Source organism: Leguminivora glycinivorella, chromosome 13, assembly GCF_023078275.1.
Source record: "Leguminivora glycinivorella isolate SPB_JAAS2020 chromosome 13, LegGlyc_1.1, whole genome shotgun sequence".
In the NCBI taxonomy this organism is placed as follows: domain Eukaryota; kingdom Metazoa; phylum Arthropoda; class Insecta; order Lepidoptera; family Tortricidae; genus Leguminivora; species Leguminivora glycinivorella.
The window spans coordinates 14,223,322-14,249,614 of NC_062983.1; the positions used below are offsets into that span (position 1 = coordinate 14,223,322).

General features: G+C 37.6%; 2 protein-coding genes across 3 annotated transcripts in view; one reads left to right on the top strand and one right to left on the bottom strand.

Annotated features, from left to right (window-relative positions):
• The window catches only part of LOC125232397 (ETS-like protein pointed), a 198,546-nt gene that overhangs the window by 150,738 nt on the left and 21,515 nt on the right, over window positions 1-26,293 (bottom strand). For both annotated transcript variants that reach the window (XM_048138042.1, XM_048138041.1), the window contains exon 2: window positions 7,751-7,886. In XM_048138042.1, coding sequence (XP_047993999.1) covers window positions 7,751-7,876 — 126 coding nt within the window. In that variant the 5' untranslated portion in view covers window positions 7,877-7,886. The remainder of the gene's footprint in view (window positions 1-7,750; window positions 7,887-26,293) is intronic.
• LOC125232398 (ATP synthase subunit d, mitochondrial-like) lies at window positions 19,211-22,391 on the top strand. The gene is made up of 3 exons (XM_048138046.1): window positions 19,211-19,377; window positions 19,726-19,944; window positions 22,016-22,391. Exons 1-3 carry the CDS (start codon window positions 19,259-19,261, stop codon window positions 22,221-22,223), a joined length of 546 nt encoding a protein of 181 aa, XP_047994003.1. The 5' UTR covers window positions 19,211-19,258; the 3' UTR covers window positions 22,224-22,391.

Consider the following 26,293-nt stretch of genomic DNA (forward strand, 5'->3'; position numbering starts at 1 on the left):
CATACATATAGGGGTGGGATAAATCTTAACATAAATTAAATATAACAAGATCATACCATCCCATACATTAAAATGCGACCGCCTAAGACCGCGCTTACACAGTACACTCCACCACACATAGATGGCGCCACAAAAAAATGTCTTGTAGCTTTCGATTATACTTGTAGATGGCGTTAAGTGTCACTTTTGACATAGATTTACGGCTCGGAATTGACACTTAATGCCAAACTACAAATAATCGGTGGCAACAAGGCATTTTCTGTGGCGCCATCTATGTGTGGTGGAGTGTAAGCGCGTTCGTAGGCGGTCGCATTTTAATTTTTAATGTATGGGATGGTATGATCTTGTTATATTTAATTTATGATCTTAACTACTCACGTGATTTGGATTTTTATAGGAGCTCTCAATTGCTTCGACATAAAATTTGTCATACATTTCAATACTCCGATATGTAGCCACAGCTACTGCGAGCAGGGGGGGTTACCATGACGTACTAAAGACGTTCAGTTTAGGTTGAAAGAAAGGGACACAGCTATAGCAGTTACATAGCCCCGTCCCTCTCTCTCAACCTAAACTGAACGGTTTTAGCACGTCATGGTAACCCCCCAGTTCAGTGTGCTCGTAAGCTACTGGAAGCATGTTAGTATGTGAGTGGTTAAGAAAAATGCTAGTTATTTTATAAATATGATTTGACGACCGGTCTGGCGCAGTCGGTAGTGACCCTGCCTGCTACGCCGCGGTCCCGGGTTCGAATCCCGGTAAGGGCATTTATTTGTGTGATGAGCACAGATATTTGTTCCTGAGTCATGGATGTTTTCTATATACATAAGTATTTATATATTATATATATCGTTGTCTGAGTACCCGCAACACAAGCCTTCTTGAGCTTACCGTGGGCCTCAGTCAATCTGTGTAAGAATATCCTATAATATTTATTTATTTCTAATTATTGAGTTACATAGAAAAAAACATAAGGATAGTAAGGAAAAATCGCATCTAATTAGTCACTCCAACGGGGCGGATGGAACCTTTGATTAGGCGCCGGAAATGCGGGGCTAATGAGACCAGAGTAACTAGCCAACATTGCAATCGTATCGTAGCTAGTTCTCTATCGCTCTTCTGTAGTGGTGCGACGGAGGCAGACTGCGTTTTGATCGCCAGGTAGCGTCAACGATTGTCACTCTGGGTAGGGCGGCTGCGGCCCCGCTACTAATAAGGTCTCAAATATGTTTGTTAAATTATAATATAAAACATACTAGGAGTATGACGACCGGTCTGGCTCAGTCGGCAGTGACCCTGCCTGCTAAGCCGCGGTCCTGGGTTCGAATCCCGGTAAGGGCATTTATTTGTGTGATGAGCACAGATATTTGTTCCTGAGTCATGGATGTTTTCTATACAGGGTGATTCATGAGTCGTGAGCAGGAGTGAACAGGGTACTGGGGAGGGTCACACTGAGCAACTTTCATAATGGGGCAACACTAAATTGTGATAATTTTTTTTCTTAACTATGACTTAATTGATAGTTAATCATCAATTAAGTCATAATTAGAACGTAATTGATAATTAGCTATCAATTAAGTACTTTTCAATTAAGTCATAGTTAAGAAAAATAATCACAATTCAGTGTTGCCCCATTATGAAAGTTGCTCAGCGTGACCCTCCCCAGTACCCTGTTCACTCCTGCTCACGACTCATGAATCACCCTGTATATATAAGTATATATGTATTTATCTATTTAAGTATGTATATCGTCGCTTAGCACCCATAGTACAAGCTTTGCTTAGTTTGGGGCTAAGTTGATCTGTGTAAGGTGTCCCTAATATTTATTTATTTTGTATATTAACTCTGTTTGTCTAACTTTTAACGCAACACACATCATCATTTTGGAACTATCCAAAACTATTTTTCCATAAATGGTATTTATAATGTAAGGTAGGTGCGTGATGTTTTAGAGGAATTCTTTCGGGCACTGAAATACATCCAGCACTACTCAGTGCTGCAATATTTACTTAATACAGTATGTATTAACAGATTGCGTATTTCAATTTAAACCTCAAGGGAACCTCAGGCTTTCCATAACACAACTATATTGCACACAACACAACTTTATTGTGGGACCTCCGGGCGATCTTGACCCTAACCCGGTGTCTCAGGTTTTCAGTGACCGCCGTAACCTTGTATAAGTACAAATATCTAAGTAGTTATTTAATTGCCTTGTTAAATATCGCTATTTTAAACCCACGTGTCATGTCAAGCACCGATTCGTCCATATCTGTTTACTCGTTATAATATAACCCATTCGTAAAAAGCGACGGTTGTACTAATGTCGAAACTCATTAGGGCAGCTTACCGTCAGTGTCACGGGCAACTTTAAAAATAATAAAAGAATGGGGACTTTGAAATAGGAACACGGATGCGATACAAGTTGCGCGCAGTATGTTGACTCTCTATTAATAGTAGGCGCAACATCGATCGATACAGAGATTACAGTGTTGTAAAACCAGAAAAATACAGTGCAAATAGTACATGACAAATTGGTCTACAAATTCAATAGTTAGATTAGGTAGGTAACTAATTACGTAGGTACGTATATAAATATTAGTATGTATTCGTAGCTTGTTTTTCATTAACATCAATAAAAATAGTCGCACTTGAGCTGAGATAATTGAGTTATTTATGTCCAACTTTGAGAGCTTCTGATGTGTATTATATACATAATAGCAATACGCAGTTAATACTATTATATATTGCGGTTAAATGACATAAGAAATAATTGACTCTTACCGACGAGCAAATAGTTAGGCCTGTTACAAAAAAGTAGCGCGAGACGTTACCAAAATTCTAAGAAATCACAATACTGGCTAAAATACTTGTACTGCAAGTCTAGTTTGTTTTCAATACTCCTGCGCCGATGATTGATCGTTACCGTGCTGCGCGCGCAGGTATCAGGTAAATTGTTAGACATACCTCATTAAACTCGGAAGTTCATTATAATTTCGAACCTATTTTAAATGGTCTTCAATCATGATTGAAAACTTATAGTATACTGTGGTTACAAAAACATACGCTGTGTCATATAATGAAATGAAAATGTAGAATAACTACATACGTTTGTGTGCAAGTTTTACAAACTAAATTTAAAAAAAAATCTATGATACATGTAAATATGTCTTATTTATAATGATTAAGTATCAGAAATCATACTCTATTTTTATATAGATATTACATATTTCATTAGATCATTACATACAAAGTATACTAGCTACCCTATATTTTTCATTACCTATACTAACCCTTTTAATTTAAGGGGTTATTTAATGTTACTAGATTTCAAACAAGTTCCATTGCATTATTAAGCACGTTTCTACAACTACGGGTGCAACCTTAATTACACTAAACACAGAACTGTAACCTGTCAACATTGACAAACAAAAACTACACTTATAGTTTTAAGCACAAAGTCTATGTTGATTGTTGATCAATGTAAAATAAAACTGTAAAGTTGTCCGAGCCATGAAGACCTGAACCGGATTACTACAGACCTAACACATACTCAATAGTAAAAGGACGTAAGCGCCTAAGGAGTTCATATATTCTTACTCCTTTTGAGTAATACAAATAATTATACTTACAAAGTATTTTACGTCAATCTTAAATCAATTGACTAAGGGTTAGAATCCAATGACTGGCTAATCTTACTAGCACCCAGTTAAGTGTACCTAATTATTATACGGAGAATAACTGTTCGATCCTTTTTCTGTTTTTAGGTTCAAGTAGCAATTTCAAAGTGGGTTTAATAGATCTTTCAAGGGAACGTGGAGTGTTATGAATTTAGATTGAACATGTCTTGTAGAACACAAAACTGGTTTTAAATAAACTGTGTATTTTTAGCTCAGTCGTCCTGTTGTATATTAAATTTAGTATGCGTATTTTTTAACCCCCGACGCAAAAACGACGGGGTGTTATAATTTTGACGTGTCTGTCTGTCTGTATGTCCGTCCGTCTGTCTGTCTGTCTGTTTGTCTGTCTGTGTGTGTGTCGGTCTGTGGCACCATAGCTCCCAAACGGGTGAACCGATTTCAATTTAGTTTCGCGTCCACTAAGTATGTCGCGGTCGGGGTTTTTTCAAAATTTTAATTTTGTGGTTAGGTATTCATTTAGTGTATGTTTCTTTCATATATTTGATCGCCAGTGTCCGAGGTTTGCCATGAGCATAGAGAAAAAATAAGCTCGCGCACGCCAAAGAAATTTTATGTGTACATTGTATTGTCTATGTAAGGAGATGTCGCTCTAGAAGTTAAATTATTACTACATGACCCGTATACTATACAACTAAATTTCAATTAGCCCTATAGGGCTAACCCTATAGGGTTGCCAAAAAAGGACGCCTGTGATACGGTCTGTTGGTTGACGCATCCGGCGTGGCCCGTACCCGTACTACTAAGTATCCCATCCCAGACCGCCTGTCACAACACACACTCACTAGGTACCTACTCTACACCAAAAAGATGAACTATGAGACATGTCCATTTCAGTACAATATAAAATAGTAATTTATAACTATACATAATTTTTAAGAAAAAAAAACCGTTGCCTTTCGGGTTCTGGTGAAAGCTACTTGCGAATGTTGGATTATGTAGAAATGTGTAGGTATTTTTAAAAAATGCTTTTAATGCTTTAATTATTAGATGGCAACACAAATGAATATACGTATAACGTTAAGGTTTGAGGAGTTTCCTCAATTCCTCATGAATCCGATTATATTATAAGAAATCGAAGCTTGACAAACTTTGACTTGAAAACTCAATATGCTTAACAAACATAACTAAATAAATGTCACTGTTCTGAACTTAAATGCATGCTTTTCTTACAAAAATACCAAAGTCACTATGAGTGTGCCGTTCAGATTTGAGGAGTTCGGTTCTGACCATCATCAGCAGTTCCACTGCACCAAATGTCACTGTTCTGGACGTGAGTGCATGCTGTTCTTATAAAAATACCAAAGTCACTATAAGCGTGCCGTTCAGATTTGAGGAGTTCGGTTCTGACCATCATCAGCAGTTCCACTGTACCAAATGTCACTGTTCTAGACGTAAGTGCAAGTGAATGCTGTTCTTATAAAAATGGCAAAGTCACTATAAGCGTGCCGTTCAGATTTGAGGAGTTTGGTTCTGGCCATCATGAGCAGTTCCACTGCACCAAATGTCACTGTTCTGGACGAAAGTGCATGCTGTTCTTATAAAAATACCAAAGTCACTATAAGCGTGCCGTTCAGATTTGAGGAGTTCGGTTCTGACCATCATCAGCAATCCCACTGCACCAAATGTCACTATTCTGGACGAAAGTGCATGCTGTTCTTATAAAAATACCAAAGTCACTATAAGCGTGCCGTTCAGATTTGAAGAGTTTGGTTCTGGCCATCATCAGCAGTTCCACTGCACCAAATTTTTTTTTTTTTTTTTTTTTTTTTTTTTTTATGAAATAGGCAGCAAACGAGCAGACGAGCCGCCTGATGGTAAGCAGTCATCGCCGCCCATGGACATAAGCAACATCATGGGAGCCACTTATGCGTTGCCGACCTTTGAGAACCCTAAATACCTGCTTCTTGAAGAACCCCATGTCATAGCGCAAGGGAAACACCTCAGAAGGTAGCTCATTCCACAACTTGCACGTTCTAGGCAAAAACGAGCGGGAGGCCCGTTTGTTCTTGGTTTGCCACGTGTCGAGAAAGTGAGGATGAACTTTGTTTCTTTGGCGGGAGGTGCGGTGATAAAAGCGCGACGGTGGCACCAAGTCAAAGAGTTCATCAGAACATTCCCGTTGTACAGACGGTAGAACAAGCACAGAGAGCCAACATCTCTCCGAAGGCTAAGAGGATCTAAACCGGCTGTGAGATCGGGATCGCCAACAATACGAATTGCCCGACGTTGGATAGAGTCAAGTGGAAGAAGTTGGTATTTCGGTGCTCCAGACCAGAGATGAGAACAGTACTCCATATGCGGTCAACAGTACTCCAAATGTCACTGTTCTGGACGAAAGTGCATGCTGTTCTTATAAAAATACCAAAGTCACTATAAGCGTCTCGTTCAGATTTGAGGAGTTCGGTTCTGACCATCATCAGCAGTTCCACTGCACCAAATGTCACTGTTCTGGACGAAAGTGCATGCTGTTCTTATAAAAATACCAAAGTCACTATAAGCGTGCCGTTCAGATTTGAAGAGTTCCGTTCTGGCCATCATCAGCAGTTCCACTGCACCAAATGTCACTGTTCCGTACCTAAATGCATGCTGTTCCTTTAAAAACACAAAAATCACCATATGTATGCCTTTCAGATTCGAGGAGTTCCCTCGATTTCTCCAGGATCCCATCATCAGAACTGAGTTCTGAGAAAAATGGGACCAATCTGTATGCCTATACATTCAATCAAAAAAAATTTTTCAAAATCGGTCCAGTAACGACGGAGATATCGAGGAACAAACATAAAAAATAAAAAAAATAAAAAACATACAGACGACTTGAGAACCGTCCTCCTTGAAAGATATGAGGCGACGGTTAAAAATTGGTGAAGTGATTTTTATACCAACGTTGAAACTGCTTTTTTCAGTACAGATGGTGTTTTTTTTACGCACTAGTGCGAGAAGTGGTTCATTATATGCCAGGTCGAAACTTCGGACTGCCATCTGTACTGAAAAACGTCGTACGATACACGTGCGAAAAGGAAATTCGTAACTCGTGTCGATTTAAAACACAGCACTTGTATCGTAATGTACTATTTTTTCAGGAAGCAGTAAGTAGATAAAGAGTAAGGAATTACAGTAAAACTTACGAATCGCTATAATAAAATGAATTTGGTTTTTGGTAGAATAATTAAATTCGTAAATTGCGAAGAGGGCCTTCTTAAAAAAATAAATTATGATGCTATTACAAGATTTGCTAGTTTCTCTATAATCAATTGCATATAACCTACTACTAGAACTTCGTGCGTAATTTTGCACTTCATAGTAAGCTATAATTACCTGCGAACACTGTCTATACTCGTCCAAGGGTCCGGAAACCGACAATTATTCCTACCCACAATCCAGAAAGAAACCAGCCAGAGAAACGCTCACTTATTAGGAATACCGGCCCCGACTAGTTTTCTAACAAGACATCTTTACATAAACATACAACTTTCTTTGATTTTCCTGTCGTTTGTTATACCAAGATCAAGGTTTGGACAGGAAACTGGTTGAAACTATACATAGTTGCCTAGTATAGCAGTGTGCCACTTATTCCTGAGCCGCGAGAAACTAGTTAGAGTCTAGAGTCTTCGGAAAAGATATAATGTTCTGTTAAAAAGTTTTCCAAAATCTTATGTCTTGATGAGATGCCTAATGCCAATGTCCTAAACTATTCTATTATTGTCCGCTGCTGTGGTGTATACTAGTATTACTAGCCTACACATTGGAGGAAGTGCCGGTGACCTCTCAAGGCCTCCTCCAGGCCTTCAACCTCCTGGTACATGATACAATATTCACCAAGTCCAGGCGTAGACTAAAAGACACGTGCTTGCGTGGCAGCGGCGTCAGCGCTGGAGGCCCCTCGTAGGCCTCCTCCATGTCTCACCCCCACGCCGGGTACATGTTACAATACTCACCAGATCCAGGCGCAGACGGAAGGAGATGTATGTGCTTGGTGCTTGCGCCAGTGCCGGTGGCCTCTGAAGGCCTCCTACAATCCTTCACCCAATGGTTCATGATACAATACTCACCAGGTCCAGGCGAAGACTAAATGATACGTGCTTGCGTGGCGGCGGCGCCAGCGCCGGCGGCCCCTCGTAGAAGGCGGCCTCCTCGAGGCCATAGTCGGCCTCACCGTCCCCCCACTCCAGCTTCATCGTGCTGGGACTGTGGACAAACAAATACATACTGTAAGGACTAGAAACTATAAGTTATGTTGAGTCTAAATCTAACATGAAATGAGACTAGAGATTTTTTAACAGTAACTAAATCTTTGAAACTTTGAATCCTTATGGAAGTGTCAAGTGACTCAAACACACTTATTCAAGTATTTACACACAACACAATGTTCTACTTCAACACTTAATGATTGTCACCTAAATCTAGATAATTTGTGATGTGCTGATTTTTTCTTACTTTTATGTGTTTATTTTTTATGCTTTTATGTATTTTTAGTTACTCAGTGCTTGGGTTTTTATTTTACTGTCATATTGTGTAACGTATTTCAAATAAAATAAAAGTAAAATTATTGATTAATTAGTTAGACTTAGAAAACAGCAATATAACCTTGATACGATAACAAAAGATTGCTAAACTGGCACCTTTATATTAACACCTGCGCATAACTGTAAACAAATATAGACGTATATGTGCCAATTAAGCATAAATACCTCTCCTATAACACACAATTTTATGCTAATCGTGAATAATCCATACTCATATTATAAATGGGAAAGTGTGTGTGTCTGTTTGTTAATTGTTTGCGTTTTTCACGGCAAAACGGAGCGACGAATTAACGTGATTTTTTAAGTGGAGATAGTTGAAGGGATAGAGTGACCTAGGCTACTTTTTGTACCTGTCTAGCCCCCACTACCCTAAAAAGGGGTGTGTAAGTTTGTATATTGGAGCATTCCGCAATTTTCGAATTTAACGCGAGCGAAGCCGCGGGCAAAAACTAGTACATATCTAGATATAGTATCGCATAAACATCACACCAGTATCATTCGATTAGATCATTCATTCACATCACCGATCACATTCAACGACCTTATATCATTCACGTAAGGACTGAAATGGTCATTTGTGGCTTCGTTGTCACAATAGTTAATTCATTGATAGTACTATGTTGTCGTTACTCATCCGCCGTAACTCGGAAAGGAGAATTTATTGATTCAACTGTTACTGGTAAGTCTTATGTGACTAATTTGACGTCAGTTTTTTTCTTTCCCTGTATAATATAATAGGGTTTTCGTAGAAAATACTGCATGTCTTGTTGGGGGAGATAATTCTATGATTTTATGATGACAGTCGTTTCTGTAGATATATGTAGGTATTTGTGAGAAACGGAACTCTTCTCTTGGGTCTATGGTTCTAGACTTTCCAGAACGATGTCAAACTGTCATCGAACGCAATTGTTTTTTATACACAGTTGTCATGAAACTCGCATAAATTGAATAAATATAGTTTATTAATTAATTACTAGTTTCAATATATAACATTGGCGACGAGTATTTAGTGTGCAAATGAACCAGTGAAATAAAAGTATAAAAGTAAAATTATCAGTGTAATAAAGTGTTAGTGTTAATTTGGCAATAATGGCGGACGACACATGAAGACTATTAAAATCTCATCGCAAGAATTTGATGTCAGATTCCGATTATCTAGACGCAGAGCTAATGGGTACTGAACCTCCTGAGGAAATCCGCAATAGAATACAACAAGTAAAAAACGGAAATATAAGTTTCATCTATAAATGTAAGAAAAACGAATTGATTGAAATTTTAGTGGATGAGAGGTTAGACTTCAGTGAAGACTCTACAGTGGATCAATTACGGAAATTATTGAGTGATCACTTCAAAAATAAAGGAAAAAAACAACAAAAAGTGCATACCTTAACAATGACCGCGTTAGGCGAATTAAAACCATTTGACGGAGAAAAGTGGGAGGTGTTTGAGCAACAGTTCGAATGTTTTATCTTAGTTAATGATATAACTGAAAAAAAAAGTGCCTTTATTAATTACCAAATTAACGGCCAAAGTGTTCGAAACACTGACTTATTTATGTTCACCAAAACAACCAAAGGATTTAACTTATAAAGAACTAGTAAAGAGACTTCAAGACAAATATGTCAAGACTTTATCAACAACACTGGAAAGAGCCGAATTTCGGAAAAGAAATCGCACGCTCATATTTTTGGTGGCCGAACCTTGACTCAGAAATAGAAAACATTCCCAAAAAATGTATAACTTATTTGCAAAATAGTAAAACGCCTTCGAAAACACAGAAACCGTGGCCTGTTCCCCCTTCAGTGTGGTACAGAATTCATGCTGATTTCCTGGGCCCATTTTATAATAAAATGTTTCTGGTCATAGTAAAGTAAAATCCATAATCCTACGGACCAAATTGACAAGTAAGTGTGAACGAATGTTGCCACAGTTTGGCCAGTGTCGTTCTTATCGATATTAAAATTATTATTACATCGTAGATTTAAGGTGCACCCAGACGGGACAATGAAATTGGCAATTTGATCGGCTAATCAATATACCATTTTTTTCTGTGATTTCGACAGATCAAAAGGTCTGTAGACCGCTAATTAGAGATATTTTTTTTATTTCGAAGCAGCAATAATATTATTCGAAAATTATATAGATATTTATGATATACTTGCCATAGCGTGACAGATAATTTATTATTGTCGGATATGGTATTTTATTTTTTACCTACAGGCTCGGAAACCTTTTTATGTTTTAAAACTAGTGGGTAAAAATGCATGGTATCCATCCACTACCTCGAAGATACATAGAAGAAACCAAAATGTGTACCTCTTATTTGAAACTAATATATTTATTCTTGATTTAAACTTGTCTGTTGTATGTACTTTACAATTTGTCGATATATTGTTATCGACATATACTCTTCCCTATTTTAATTTTGCTGTTCCTGGTATCATTTTACCTGTCAGTCATTTGTCAATTTAGTCCGTAGGATTATGAATTTTACTTTAGACAGTTATTCTAAATGGCCAGAGATATATGAAATGACTAATATTACTAGCTCTCGTACAATAGAGGTATTTGAAAGTGTATTTTCTCGTTTTGGATATCCAGTTCATTTGGTGACAGACAATGGTCCTACATTCACCAGTCAGAATTTTAAAGACTTTTGTAGTAATGGCAACATTAAGCATACATTTTCACCGCCGTATCATCCAGCGACGAACGGTGCAGCTGAACGATTTGTGGAAACTTTTAAGTCCGCTATTACTAAAATTAAAGAGAGTGGACTAGATTTACGATCTTCTATCAATCTGTTTATGTTTGACTATAGAAGTACACCACAACGCACTACAGGAATATCACCTGCTCGCCTAATGTTAAACCGAGAAGTAAGAAATAGATTTAGTTTATTGCGCCCTCCTCCTCTGTCAGAAGTGGTGCAGGAGAGAGTGGAAAAAAGGGACCAAGGGAGAAGGGATATCAGCTTTGTAATAGGTCAGAAAGTAATGGTTAAAGACTACAGGAAGGACAGCAGGCCGTGGGTTCAAGGGCTTGTTATAGAGGAGTCAATACCAGGAACTACCTATGTGGTAGATGTAGAAGGGTTTAAGTGGAAACGTCACATAAATCAGATGTTAAGCTGTTCTAATGAGTTAGAAGATTTATGTTAGTTTAGTTTGAGTAGGAGGAATTGTTAATTTGGTTTAACTAGTTAATTTACTAAAATAAGTGGAGGAGAGTGTGAGAAACGGAACTCTTCTCTTGGGTCTATGGTTCTAGACTTTCCAGAACGATGTCAAACTGTCATCGAACGCAATTGTTTTTTATACACAGTTGTCATGAAACTCGCATAAATTGAATAAATATAGTTTATAAATTAATTACTAGTTTCAATATATAACAGTATTTATGTAACAAAGTTATTTCAATCACTTAATAATACGAAGGTATTCGGTTTCAGAAAGCCTGTGAGATATTGAAAACTGTGTGTTAAATTTTTTATATCTAGAAAATTACAAAATATCCGAGTATCGATATAACACATGTAGGTGTGGCGAGTATACCTAGATTCCGTAATAGTACTAGAGCCCACGACCAAAACCATGTCTCATAGCAATACGGCAAAAACCCTATAAAATCGTTAGATTGTATGATTCTGAACCCGACTAGGTGTGTAGTGTGTAGTAACGGTCGAAAGTGTAGCAACTGCGTGGGAGGCCATTTCTGCTGTGTCAAAAAAAAAAGGCAGTCGGTATTATAGCAATACGTCTGATAGTGAAAATGTACATAGATTTTATAATTGTATTACGAAAAAGTTTGTTTTCAGACATTTTGCGCGTAGCACATAGCCTGAGCGCATTTTTGAAAATGTCAACAAATTTAGCCGACCTGTATCATAGCAATACGGATATATTTTTTTTTAACTTTTCGTATTGCTGCCATGATTACCAAAAACCTGTTTTCAGACACTTTAAGTGTAGCATATACTCCCATGGATGGTATGAAGACGAGGGACGATTTCAGTTTTCGTGGTTCTCTGGCAACCAACTACCTGAGTTGAGCAACGTTATTTTGGACGACAAATCATCATCCACAACAGGTACAGTTTACATGGCTTTTCATAAATAAGTTCGTGATTTTTACTAACGATGTTTATTTTACAGAAGAGGACGTTGAAGATCTCCCGAGCACGTCGAGAGTGATTTCGAAGACGACGATTCCGAATACGACAGAGATTGAATACGAGAATATTTTGTAACTTTGAATAAACCGTTTTTTTTCCAACTTCATCCCAGTTTCCTTTTGTGCGATTTATTTCAGTCCTTCAACTTCAATGTTACGGTTTCGGGTAAATTCTTTGTTAATTATCATCTAATAAATTCAGGGTCGCAACGTATTCATTGGTTTGTAACAGAGAATTCAAGATGCCTCAATACGATTTTTAAATGATATCTGAGTATCGAAAAGTTGTCTGATAGAGAAGGTGCTACACTTAATTTGTCTGATATAAATTTTTTGCACATGTGGACAACTTATTTTATCATGTCCAACAATTTTCAGACATATTGCTATGATATGATACCGATCGGTAAAATTTGTTAACATTTTCAAAACGGTCTCAAAATTTAATGCGTTCACATTTCCGTCTGAAAATTGTTTTGTTCGCATCAAATAACCAAAATTTACTAATAAAAAAGATTTTCAGACGTATTGCTATGAGACATTTTTTTTGTCTCATTTTTAATTTTTTTAAGTGATTTTACGGGTTTGCGCTACACCACTAACGTCTGAAAAATATGTTTCCGGTATCTCAGAACTATCATTCAACTACAGTCTGCAAATCAGACATATTGCTATGATGCAGTTCGGTAAAATTCTTTGACAATTTTGAAAATTCGGTCAGATCAAACGCTACGCGGAAAATGTCTGATATTGGTATTTTCGAGTTCAGGATAATCGTATCTATCGATTTGATGCGGTTTTAGCTGTATTGCTATGAGACAAAAATTTTGGTCGTGGGCTCTTATTCTATAACCCACTTCCCATTTAGGAATTGAGGAATTCAAAAACTATCATCTATCTAATTTCTAATATCTTTCAAAGAACGTTGTATGTACTTAATATAGGTACTTAAACTTTTTTAAATTCGTTGTGGAATGTATAGGGCTCCGAATTTAGCCCTTTCGCACTGACTTTAAGTAAAATACCTATAAAAATCCTAATTTGTTGTTCCCACGACACGTCAAAACGTTCAATCATAAAGAAGCCTTCCATTCGAAAGGCGTAGAATACTCGCACCTAGCAACAGTACGGCTTCGGTAACCGCAAGGAACCTGTTCCGTCCCTATCTACTGCATTTGGTCTTTTTTGAGTTTTTTTGTCCACGCCGTCAAATGCGCGGTTACTTGGTTACTCGGTTTTCTTCCGATTGATTTATTTTTGGATAGAACGTCAACCAATCTTAGGAAGCGTGCGACGTGCGTGTCTATTTTATACGACGCGTTTTTTATTGCAACAATCATAAGTACGGGGCACGAGTTTTATTTGAGAGTCCCGTTGACTGATGACGCCGACACATAGGGGATATAAGAATCCATAATCTTTTCTAATTTAAAGTTCAAAAGAAACAGATTATAATTTCTCCAAACCCTTCTCTGAAACCATCAAAGCTGAAGGACTCAAATTGTAACGAGTTGATCCGGCGGAAACACCGAACTTTTAAATCTATTTTCTGTCGCGTTAGGAATTAATGAACCCTGCTGGTGTATAATTAAGGTTAGCGATCGCGTGACTAATAGAGGGTTGAGCTTGCGCTATCATATATATCTAACCGACCAAGATTCTCGCAAATATCGAAACACATCTCTGTTGTCAAGGCGTTAGAGTGCCTGTTGACTTATTTTGAGCACCTCGGCAGTCCTGATATATCTGACGGCGACTTGGGGTGATAGTAGTGTAAGTATGTCGTCAGGACTGCGCAGGAGTCGTGTCGTCCGCCAATATCCGGCGGATACGGCAGACACCGGCGCGTGATTGGTCTAATTGAAACGGCGTGTCGATCAGCGCCGATTTGTTCGGGGTGCGCCTTAACACTTTCGAAACCGGGCTCTACGCGGCGCTACGACATTTTCGCTACATACGGGGAAACCCATGTAATCGGCTACGCTTCTACGAGCGGTGTACCCGACAGTCGGGTTCTTGGTAGCGAAAGTGTTAATAGCTGGGGTTACTGATTTACGATTGGTCTTGTCGCTAAGACTATAGTCGTAGGTACATGTTGGCTATTCTTAACTGTACATCCTTTTTGTGATTGTTGAAGACAAATGACTATGTTTATGACTATGACTATGCTATGAAATATGTTTCATAAAGCAGTATAGCATTTCAAAACTAAAGTGTCGGTAAGGTATCACCAGCAAAATTTGAGAAACGAATGGGATGAGCCAGTTATTTGGTTTTCTATGTTTTATAATAGCGCTTAGGTGCATTTTCCTAATGGCATAGCTCATTTTGATTTGTAACTTATCTGCTAACTAGTATACGTACAGCTTTACCAGAGTTCTTTACCAGCAGTATTATTAATGTGAACGTTAATTAGTCTATCTGTTTACCCACCAGGAAAAAGCCCTGAGGATGAATAGCTTTGAGTTTTATTCATTCTAAATAATTTAATTAATTAACTACTATCACAAGAGCCGTGTGGTGACGGGTTAAGAATTTCACCACTCCCTTTCTTCCCGTAGGTGTCGTAGAAGTGGACTGTGGGACCTGTCACTGCAATATCAACCCCTTTTTGCCAAGAGTGGCACTGAAACTTTAGTAGTTCATGTGCTCTGCCTACCCCTTTATGGGATACGCGTATGTATGTATCACAAGTTGTTAAGTATTTGTTAAAACAGGGAGCAATAGAAATAGACCGTAAGTTATCGCAAACTTGGGCAAAGCTCGCCCACACGGTATCGGGGCGATAAGATAAAGTTATCTGGCATGTTACATTGTGCATTGTGTTTCCACGAATTTTCTGGAATTGTGCATGTTGAACGCACATCTTTGTTTGGAATGTTATATTTCTACGGAAAATGGACATGCATACTAATATTAAATGTACTTAAGTACACATTTAAAAATTGACGTGATTTTTTAAGTGGAGATAGTTGAAGGGATGGAGAGTCTATACACAGTATCGCTTAGCTTGACAGTATAGGTACTACCATTTTCATAAGTTTCATAATTATTCACTTTCGAGATCCTATAACGCTAACACATCCAATATCAGATGTTTCTAGGAGAAAAACAATGTGGAAATGGATGTTGGAAAATAATATTTAAACAATGGAAAAGAAACTAAAAACAACTTTAAGTTACCAAATAATTACTGCATATTTTAAATATCCAAGCCTTACAAATGCATTTCTCGTCGACTTCCAGACACATGGACCAAATCACACCTCCGGGGCAGTCTGAGGACACGCGAATTGCTGTACAGGCATCCAACGTATGCTAATGTACAGTCAGCAACATTTATTCGGAGACATTGTAATTATTATTGACGATATGGAGACTTTCCGATAGATGTCGCCAAGCAAGGTGGTTAAACGCGCAATAAATACATTTCATGTGAAGTTATTATTACATTGTTAAGATCCGTTGAATTTAGAAAAAAGCTCGTCGTAGATATGTAGACATGGAAATCTGTATAATAAAAAATGTGTTGACATGAAATTCTGTAAAATAGGGGAATATATAGACATAGAAATCTGTACACATAATTGAGTAGAAATAGGAATCTGTAGACATGGAATTCTGTAAAAGAAATCTGTAGAACTGGGAACAATTCGTATCTAAATACCTAATAAAGTTCTTCTGGCAAAGTTGTCGCAGGACTCGCAGGTAGTCTTTCAACAGTTTCAACATCGCCAAAATATTCAGTTCATCTTGATCGAGACACGTACGCGACATAAAGAAGTCACGGTTTTGATACTTTATCTTGTTGACATCGCGGTCGACTCCATTCGAGCGAATAAGTTGCAAAAAAATGTTCTTGACTGGATTTTGGGGGTTTTACGAAATACTTTTCGTACGAAGTTAGATTGTTTTTAAGCCCCGACGCAAAAACGACGGGGTGTTATAAGTTTGACGTGTCTGTCTGTCTGTCTGTCTGTCCGTCTGTCCGTCTGTCTGTCTGTTTGTCTGTCTGTCTGTCTGTCTGTTTGTCTGTCTGTGTGTGTGTCTGTCTGTGGCATCGTAGCTCCCGAACGGATGAACCGATTTCGATTTAGTTTTTTTTATTTGAAAGCTGTGTTAGTCGGGAGTGTTCTTAGATATGTTTCATGAAAATCGGTCCACTAGGTCGCGGTCGGGGGTTTTTTCAAAATTTTAATATTCTAATGTTTATTGAACCATTGTTTGTATGATAAAGATGTACTGCACCTTTTAGCTATTTACCAAACACTTAATGATCGCAGTACTCCAATAATCATGAGACATGAACGCATTTTTCATCACATTTGCTGTTTAAAGTTCTCATTGCGTCTACGTGTAGTGAAGCATAATGTACTATTTTATTCCCAAGGGAGTAATGGATTTAGTTTTAAAAATTAATACAATCCGTACAATATTTCAGGCAAAGGATGTTTCAATCAGCCAAGGATTTTTGTTGCACAACAAAAATTTGACTATTAAGCTATAAAAGATATTATACGGTATGAAAAATGCATTTTATTTATGTTTTACAATTATTTCAGTGTGTTTTGCATTTATTTCGTAAATTTAACTCAGATAAATCGTTATAATTTACAATCTGGCAATATCCTCTCTACTCGCGCTTGACCGCGTGCGTACGCGAGGCACCCACCGTTGTAGCAACGGAGAGTACAACAGATCAAAATATTTAAATGAATGAAAAATAAGTAAAATTTTAGTTTAATTATATGATTTATATTATGCTTTTTTGAACATTGCGTTTAAGTTATGTGCAGGATTTTCGTGTTTGTTTTCGTTCAAAAAGTGTTTGTTATCAATAACAATGGATTTAATATGAATAATCTGATATATAATAGATGAAGATACACTACTGGTCGCAACGCCACCGTTGCGTTGAAGGTTTTGCCTTATGACTTTTTCCTCTGTATTTTTCTCTCAAATGTGATGAAAAACATTGTGTGTAACCAGGGGCGGCTCACTCCGCGATCCTTTCGCCGCGCTACAAGTACATGCCGGCGGCCGCGAGTTCGCGGCCCATTCAGTGGCGACGACCTTCGCGCGGCGCAATAGAATTCAATGTCGTCTGCACGCGTGCGGTCAGTTTGTTAATGTAGGTAAGAATTTAGAATGCGGCGTTTTGTGAATATCAAAGGAGTGAGCCTTCTGTACTTGTACTATTATATATTCTGTGGTGTAACTCAGGAGGTAAGGATATTAAATACTCGTGTTTATATTCACGACAGCCGCACGACACTCATATTTAACGACCCCCTTACCTCCCTTGTTGCACAATGTACTATTAAAATCTTATATTTCATCGCATGACAAAAAACTACTAAATGTGGGTCTAAATGAAAAAACACAGGTATAACAAAAAATATGTGCCCTAATAAATATTAGAAACATGCTTGTCTACAGAGTGCAAGTAAATAAAAATAAGCGTCGGAACTTTTCCAAAATTGAGAAATTTATACGTGGACAAAACAAAATTGAAAACTTCACATTTATTTTGTAATACCTATAGGAATCTAAATTTTTATTTGAATATAATGCAATAGGTTTAAATATTATATTTGCCGCCAACTGTACCGCCATAAGGTTCCCGACCTACAGAACTTGAACCTGGCAACAGCCTCACGCGATATCGCATGCCGCGTAATGTCTTCTGCGTCGCGTGGCGACTAATCCATTCGTTTATGCACCGGCATAGTGAAAGCTTTCCTTTCCAGGTAGTTCAGGTACTGCTCTCATATTGTCACGTGATGTGTCTGTCTACCTAGTATGTAGTACCTAGTAGTTTGGCCAGAAAGGGTCTCATCTCATTTCAGTCAGGGAGAATCGTACTTACTGCCTTTGTCCCAAAAGAAGCTACAGTAGGTATGTTTTATCCGTCAGTTTTGTTTCAGTACATAATATGTAGGAACGTATACATAAAAAAAACTCGTGGCTTACTTTTTGTATCAACAAACGTACTTACTAACCCCCTTATTCATAAACGTACTCTGAAGTTATCAAGCCGATAAAGTTCCTTTGTCCCTTTCTATCACACCAATAAGTCGGAAAGGGAAGGGACATACGAACTTTATCAGCTTGATAACTTTAGTGTATGTTTATGAATAAGGGGGTTAGAGTGTTTAATACAACTAAAAATGTAAAAAAGTGTGTAAATTATATAAATTGCATTTTGGACTACTTAATTATCACTATTCTAATACCAAGAGGTTACCCTTCCAAAAGGGAATGGAACTACTGTAAAACATTTGAAAGTAAAGGTGTTGTGAACAAATTACTTACTTCTTGGGGACTTAACACTTAACTGATAAAGTAATAAATGGTTCGATAGCAGCATTATTGTTCGTTATCTATTGCACTATTTATAGAATATTAATCCAATATTACATCAATGATACCTACAATATTGACAAGACTTTTTTTTTAATGGCTTCATTGAGATTGCCAGCGTCATGTCGGTGATATAATTATACAAGAGAGATAGCAAGGCAAGATAAGGTTAAAGTAAAAGAGAAAGTTGCTAATCCAGTATGAGAGAAGAATTAAATTTTGATTTTATTTAGTAAGATTGATTTTATTTAAGACAGTTATGATATATCATCTCTACAAGTATGATTGAAAGTTCAACACCTTCATAGAGTTTGACAACGTAACAAACTGAAGAAACCTCCTTTATCTGCAACGTCGTCTTGTTCAGAAATGTCATGGGAAATATGTCATGTCAATGTCATGTCATCACAAATTGTCATAAATTGCGAGTGTTCATAATACACAAGCCTTTTAATCTTTATTAATAATTATAATCTAGCCAAAAGAAACATAAAAAACATGGCCAAAAGATTTACCAAACCTTCTATTAATTGGGTAGAATTAGAAAAATTGGTGCCACCTGAACAGAAAGGCAACTATTTGGCTTTCAAGGCAAAAGGTGATGCCTATTTTAGGAGGTAAGATACTGCAATCCTTGGTGAATGCGAAAAGTATGCCTCTTGAATGAGGTTTTAGGTGGAGCAATGATAGTTTGTGGTTGAATGATACTCGTAATTGGCTAGCAAGTTTTTGTTCAAATGTATCTTAGGCGCATGCGGTCTGAATCGTATCTCGGGATATTTTAAGTATTTTAGTAATAATTATGTCTTAACTAAGTTGTTCAACGGTATTTTGTTGTAACTGGCGAGAAATTACCCTAAATTCAATTCAAGTAGCTTTATTTACTTCTCGGATCGATTGTAATTTTACAATGTCTTGGCCGACACTTTTGATCTCCTGAAGTTCATTGTTTTCTTATTCCAAAGAGTGCAAGCAAATCCACCCGAGCCACCGAAGATCGACTGGGCTGAATACAAGAAACTCTGCCCAGTGGAAGGCCTAGTGGATAAGATGAAGTCATCCTATGAAGCTTACAAGATTCCCGTCCCAGCGGACACTCTTACTGCTACCATTGACAAGCAGTGGGAGGGCTTGCAGCCGCAAATAAAAGCGTACTGCGCCGAACGACAGAAGGAAATCGACTTGTAAGTCAAAGAAGTTACATAAATAATTAAATAGTGACCTTGAAGATAAAAAAATAAGTTAAGTATTGCGTAATGCCAGAAGCCCAATTCGGGTCTCGTGGTCTCGGACAGACGAAAGAGTTCTAGAAAAAGTTTATTGTACTCCTTGGAATCAAACAATACGTCGCTTCTGTGTAAAAGTTTCCAATAAAACAGTTACTGTTCTATGCAGTGATAAAACGTTTCTGGAAAGGGTGCTTTGTTAATTCTTGGATATTCAATTTTTGATGATAGCATTGATAGCGTTCAGCTGATAGTTAAAACAGTGGAATCGCGTATAGTACTGTACTGTATAATTCTTATAGTCGGTCAGTATGATTCTTCCCTTTTTATATTCTCAATTCTTTAAAATTAATTGGCTGCGAATCGAATTAAATTTTCTATTTAGGTGTCGCCATTTTAATTAGCATACAGTTTTATACCTACTAGACCAGATCAAGTGCCTATTTCACAAACAGTGACAGGCGACAGTTTACAAAGATAATTCGGTAAACATTATAATACTTGTCCACTATCTCTCTGTATACTTGTCTTGACAGGTGCCATGGTTAGGAAATAGGCACTGATGTAAACACGGCTTCTGCGCACAACAGCATAGTCTGGCAACTATTTGACTTGCTACAAATACCCGTTTAATGGACGAATAATTAGTAGGCTCCGCCAACACTGTCTGTCCACAAGTTTGACATTTCTTGAAGAGTCGAGACTATAATTCTTATTTTCGTCTTAACTCTTAATATATGTATACTTCTCTAGAAAAATCTAGGCGAAAGTAGAAATTAAAGAAAACTATTTAACGTCTTTATATTAAGACCTCTTATCAGTACCTATATGACAAGGATTCTGATAGAATTTTGAATCGTCCTTTTGCATTTTTGTTGAGATTGATTTCTTCTTAACGTAGAGTAGCAAAATCAAAACTGAACACTTATAATAAGAGTTTTGAATGATTCACGGTTATTTTCATTAGACTTATATTGACCGGGATATAGACCGTGATTACCTTTTTGATTTTTGTCGAGCTCCCGATATTTCGACGCAGTTGCATGCATCATGATCACGGAAAACTGACGAAAATCAAAAAGGTAATCACGGTCTATATCCCGGTCAATATAAGTCTAATGAACACTTATAAGTTGTAATATTGTACGACACGACTTCGTAAAACATAACTCGTGGCTTCTGAGTAAGCTTTCGTCTACATAATGTATTTCTCCTCTCACTAATTCCTTTAATACCAGCGGGTAAAAACGCATTTTATTCACTAGTGGGTAAAGTAATTTGACCTTGAATAAAGTCAAATTAACTGCTTTAAAATTGATAACAGTAAGTGAATCTAGTAATAAAGATGATTTACCACCTGTGGAACTACTGGAAGCAGTGACAAACGCATTTTTTGCGTTGTAGTTTCCTCGCTATAGTGAGGGGAAAAGTTTTGTGTTACACTCGGGTGCAAATGTATTTTACTTCTCGTGTGTTAAAAAACTCGCAAGTTCAGGATTCTATTCTCGAACCACTCGCTTCGCTCGTGGTTCAACTATAGAATCCTTTCACTTGCTCGTTAATTTCTCAATTGCACACTCGGCGTTAAAATACAACTTTGCCCCCTTGTATAACAAATAACTATTACATTAGATGTCAACACTATAAAACTTTATACATACCTATATGACGACCGGTCTGGCTCAGTCGGTAGTGACCCTGCCTGCTGAGCCGCGGTCCTGGGTTCGAATCCCGGTAAGGGCATTTATTTGTGTGATGAACACAAGATATTTGTTCCTGAGTCATGGATGTTTTCTATGTATATATGAATGTACCTATTTATCTATTTAAGTATGTATATCGTTGCTTAGCACCCATAGTGCAAGCTTTGCTTATATAGTTTAGGGCTAAGTTGATCTGTGTAAGGTGTCCCCAATATTTATTTATTTATTTATTATATTGTGGTGATTTAGGCTAGGCCTTCCTAAAAATGACTCTTCGCTTATCAGTAATATTTGGTCCAAAGACTAATCAAAGCATACGCCAACAGGGCCACAAAGGGTATAAACCACATCAACTCCCTCCCCAAGTTCGACGTGGTGACGATGGAGATGGTGTACGATATGTACCCGGACCTCGCCCTGGACCCGGTCAACCGGCCCACCTTCTGGCCCCACACGCCCGAGGAACAGCCTGGCTACCGGACTCCGGAGCAGAGGGACTTTAAACACTGGGACGTGTTTACTCCGAAAAAGTAGAAGATCTGATTCGGTGTGTATTGCGGAATATTTTGAGTTGGCTAATTTTTATAACACAGATAGCGTGTTATTTTAAACGTGGGTTCTATGAAATTGTGATGTCTAACTTTTGCACTTTTTGCTCTCAAAATAGTTCTCAACATAGCTTGGTTTGATTCTACAGATGTGCTTACACTAACGCCGTGTCTTGCGTGGGCGACGGTCGCGCGATCGTCGCCGTCGCGTCTCATACTTCCATATCGATAAGGTTTGATTTCGTATGCGTCGCATCGCCGTCGCGCGACCATCGCGCGACCGTCGCCCACGCAAGCCACGGCGTAGTACGTACGTACACTAGAAAGACTCCGAGTAGTTTTATTTTTTATTAACCGTCGCCTCATATCTCAAGAAGGACGGTTATCAAGTCGTCTGTATGTTTTTTTTTTTTTTTTTTTTTTTTTTTTAATGTTTGTTCCTCGATATCTCCGTCGTTACTGGACCGATTTTGAAATTTTTTTTTAATTGAATGTATATGCATACAGATTGGTCCCATTTTTCTCAGAACCCAGTTCTGATGATGGGATCCTGGAGAAATCGAGGGAACTCCTCGAATCTGAAAGGCATACATATAGTGATTTTTGTGTTTTTAAAGGAACAGCATGCATTTAGGTACGGAACAGTGACATTTGGTGCAGTGGAACTGCTGATGATGGCCAGAATAGAACTCTTCAAATCTGAACGGCACGCTTATAGTGACTTTGGTATTTTTATAAGAACAGCATGCACTTTCATCCAGAACAGTGACATTTGGTGCAGCGGAATTGCTGATGATGGTCAGAACCGAACTCCTCAAATCTGAACGGCACGCTTATAGTGACTTTGCCATTTTTATAAGAACAGCATGCGCTTACGTCTAGAACAGTGACATTTGGTACAGTGGAACTGCTGATGGTCAGAACCGAACTCCTCAAATCTGAACGGCACGCTTATAGTGACTTTGGTATTTTTATAAGAACAGCATGCACTTGCGTCCAGAACAGTGACATTTGGTGCAGTGGAACTGCTGATGATAGTCAGAACCGTACTCCTCAAATCTGAACGGCACACTCATAAGTGACTTTGGTATTTTTGCAAGAAAAGCATGCATTTAAGTTCAGAACAGTGACATTTATTTATTTAGTTATGTTTGTTAAGCATATTGAGTTTTCAAGTCAAAGTTTGTCAAGCTTCGATTTCTTATAATATAATATCGGATTCATGAGGAATTGAGGAAACTCCTCAAACCTTAACGTTATACGTATATTCATTTATGTTGCCATCTAATAATTAAAGCATTAAAAGCAGTTTTAAAAAATACCTACACATTTCTACATAATCCAACATTCGCAAGTAACTTTCACCAGAACCCGAAAGGCGACGGTTTTTTTTTCTTAAAAATTATTTAGGCTAAAAGCTAATTTTAAATTAAGTAGTTTAGAAAACTAGATCATGTCCGTCGACTATGTTTGTAAAATGTTTTGTGTTGTCCTTCAGTCTCGTGTCACTGAATGGTGTAATTGTATTAAACTTGTCTTTATTACAAAATAACTGAAATATTTTCCGCCTCTACTACAATCCCTGAACCTACTTCTCTTTACATTTGCTATCAGCTCTGTGAAGACTTTCAGTAAAGTAATTAAATAATTTATTGTTCAGTATCGTTTCGTTTCGTGAGCGTTTGTGCATTCGGATACGCACGCAGGTATTACGACAGAGCTTGCGGAGCGAAGAAAATAAAAATTAGCAATGAAAGCAGAGCAGTGGCGCAGTGTTCCAAACAAACGTTTGATTTATTGTCTATGGCTGCAAGGGCAGACTCAGTCTATTCTCTTTACCTTTTGCGAATTTAGCTCTGTGAACACTTTCAGTAAACCAAAGAACTTATTGCTCAGTATTTGTGCGTAACACGCTTCGGGTTTTACGACAGTGCTTGCGAATCGAAGAAAATAAAAATTAGCAATGAAAGCAGAGCGCGGCGGTCCAAAGAACCGTTTGATTTATTGTCTATGGCTGCAAGGGCTGACTCAGTCTATTCTCATTACCTTTTGCGAATTTAGCTCTGTGAAGACTTTCAGTAAACCATAGAATTTATTGCTCAGTATTTATGCGTAACACGCTTCAGAGGGCCGATTTTTGAGTCTCACTGTCACTAAAATACCGGTTGAAAACGGTGAATTGCCTATTATTTTCAGTGACAATTTTCTGAATTCGAACGCCGTGAGGTTCAAAAATCGACCCCCTGGTTCTACGACAGTGCTTGCGAATTGAAGAAAATAAAAATTAGCAATGAAAGCAGAGCGCGGCGGTCCAAACAAACGTTTGATTTATTGTCTATGGCTGCAAGGGCTGGATCAGTCTATATTTAGTCCATGTTCAGGGTCGCGGGGACGGAGCTGCGCTAAATTATGATTGATGCTGGGATTTGATTGCAGTGAGATTCATTTCTAAGATTTGATAAAGTGTCGGAACACTCTGAACCCATTGCTACCTAATTGCAGACTTTATATGTGTAGGTTATGTATAGTTTGTAATTCGCAACATCAATCATACTTTGGACCACCATAGACGAACCGCTTGTCAACAATTTGACAGCTACAAGCAATCTTTGTATGTATGCTCATACTGTAGACATTTCAACATACATTTTTATAGCAAGGTCCTTCTCTGAGTTCTCTAACGAAAAAATACGTGATAAAGACGTCAAAAATAATTGCTTATCCCAAAGAGAGGTCTTATTATGCAAATGCACGTATCGTTATTACTCCATTTTTGCATCTTTTTATTCCTTCGCCAGAGTTTATAGCGTAATTCTGATTATTCTGAATAAATTGGTAATAAGACCAGAATAGATGCAAGCTGGCTATCTAGTTATTAATACGAACTTGATGTGGATATTTCACATGCAATGGCCCGTATGAATGGGCGATGTGTGCTTTCAGTGCCAGGCGGAGTTCCGAGAAAACTGTTTCCTAACTCGACTCAACATAGTACAAGTGTCTTGTCTTGTTTCATGTTAGTAGTTAATGCGGATTAATGTATGCATTTCAATTGCATTTTAAGCAAACTAGTTTATAATTGAGGATTTTCTCTTAAAATAAAAGAGCGATAAACGTATTTACGAGTTGCAAATGTCACGCAAAGTTAGCTTAATTTATTTCTATAAATAAATAAATATTTAACCAAAATTATAAATTTAAATAGATATCATACACGAAAGAAAAAACGACAAGGCCCACTGGTGGCCGAGCCGGGAATCGAACCCGGGTCTTCAGCTTACGCGGCTAACGTCTTCACCACTAGACCACCCGCCCGCCCGCCAGTGGTGAAGACGTTAGCCGCGTAAGCTGAAGACCCGGGTTCGATTCCCGGCTCGGCCACCAGTGGGCCTTGTCGTTTTTTCTTTCGTGTATGATATCTATTTAAATTTATAATTTATATATAGTAGTGTGACTACTTGAAAAAAGAACAAATCAAAAAATATTCAATAAAATAATTTGATTTGTTCCCTAGTTGTATTTAACCAAAAGTTAAAAAAAAGTATGTACATTTCATTTTTTTTTCAATCCTACAATTACATATAATGGATTTATTTATTATTATAATCAATTAGTTTATGTGTATAACTTCTAAAAACGATTACTTACTTAATTAATTTTTTCAGTTTTAAGGTCTTTGGGCCTCCTCCAGTTGTTTCCAGTCATTACTTATCATAGTGCAAGGAATATTCTACATTGATTGAATAATTGAAAATCATGGCGGATAGCATTCGTATTTACTGTAGGAATAAGAAAAAGACAAACAACAAATTTGAACAAAGATGACAAAGAGCATCGACGAACTAGTTTGAAGAATGAAATGAAGAATGGCTGACGAAAGCTGAATGAGAGACTTTAGGAACTTGCCAAAAAACGAATGATACCAAGATGATATATTACATTACATGATATATAGTATATACATATATACTAATTACTCGTATTATATTATGCTTTAAGTAAATTCAAAGAAGAAAGCTCTGCAGAATAGTCCGCAATCCAGTCAGTGTTTTCATT

What these genes read in the sequence shown, in the direction of transcription:
- LOC125232398 (XM_048138046.1), top strand. Translation starts at nt 19,259, where the DNA reads ATGGCCAAAAGATTTACCAAACCTTCTATTAATTGGGTAGAATTAGAA. An exon ending in GGTGATGCCTATTTTAGGAG is followed by an intron (nt 19,378 to 19,725) that starts GTAAGATACTGC and finishes CTTATTCCAAAG; the next exon opens with AGTGCAAGCAAATCCACCCG. An exon ending in CGACAGAAGGAAATCGACTT is followed by an intron (nt 19,945 to 22,015) that starts GTAAGTCAAAGA and finishes ATACGCCAACAG; the next exon opens with GGCCACAAAGGGTATAAACC.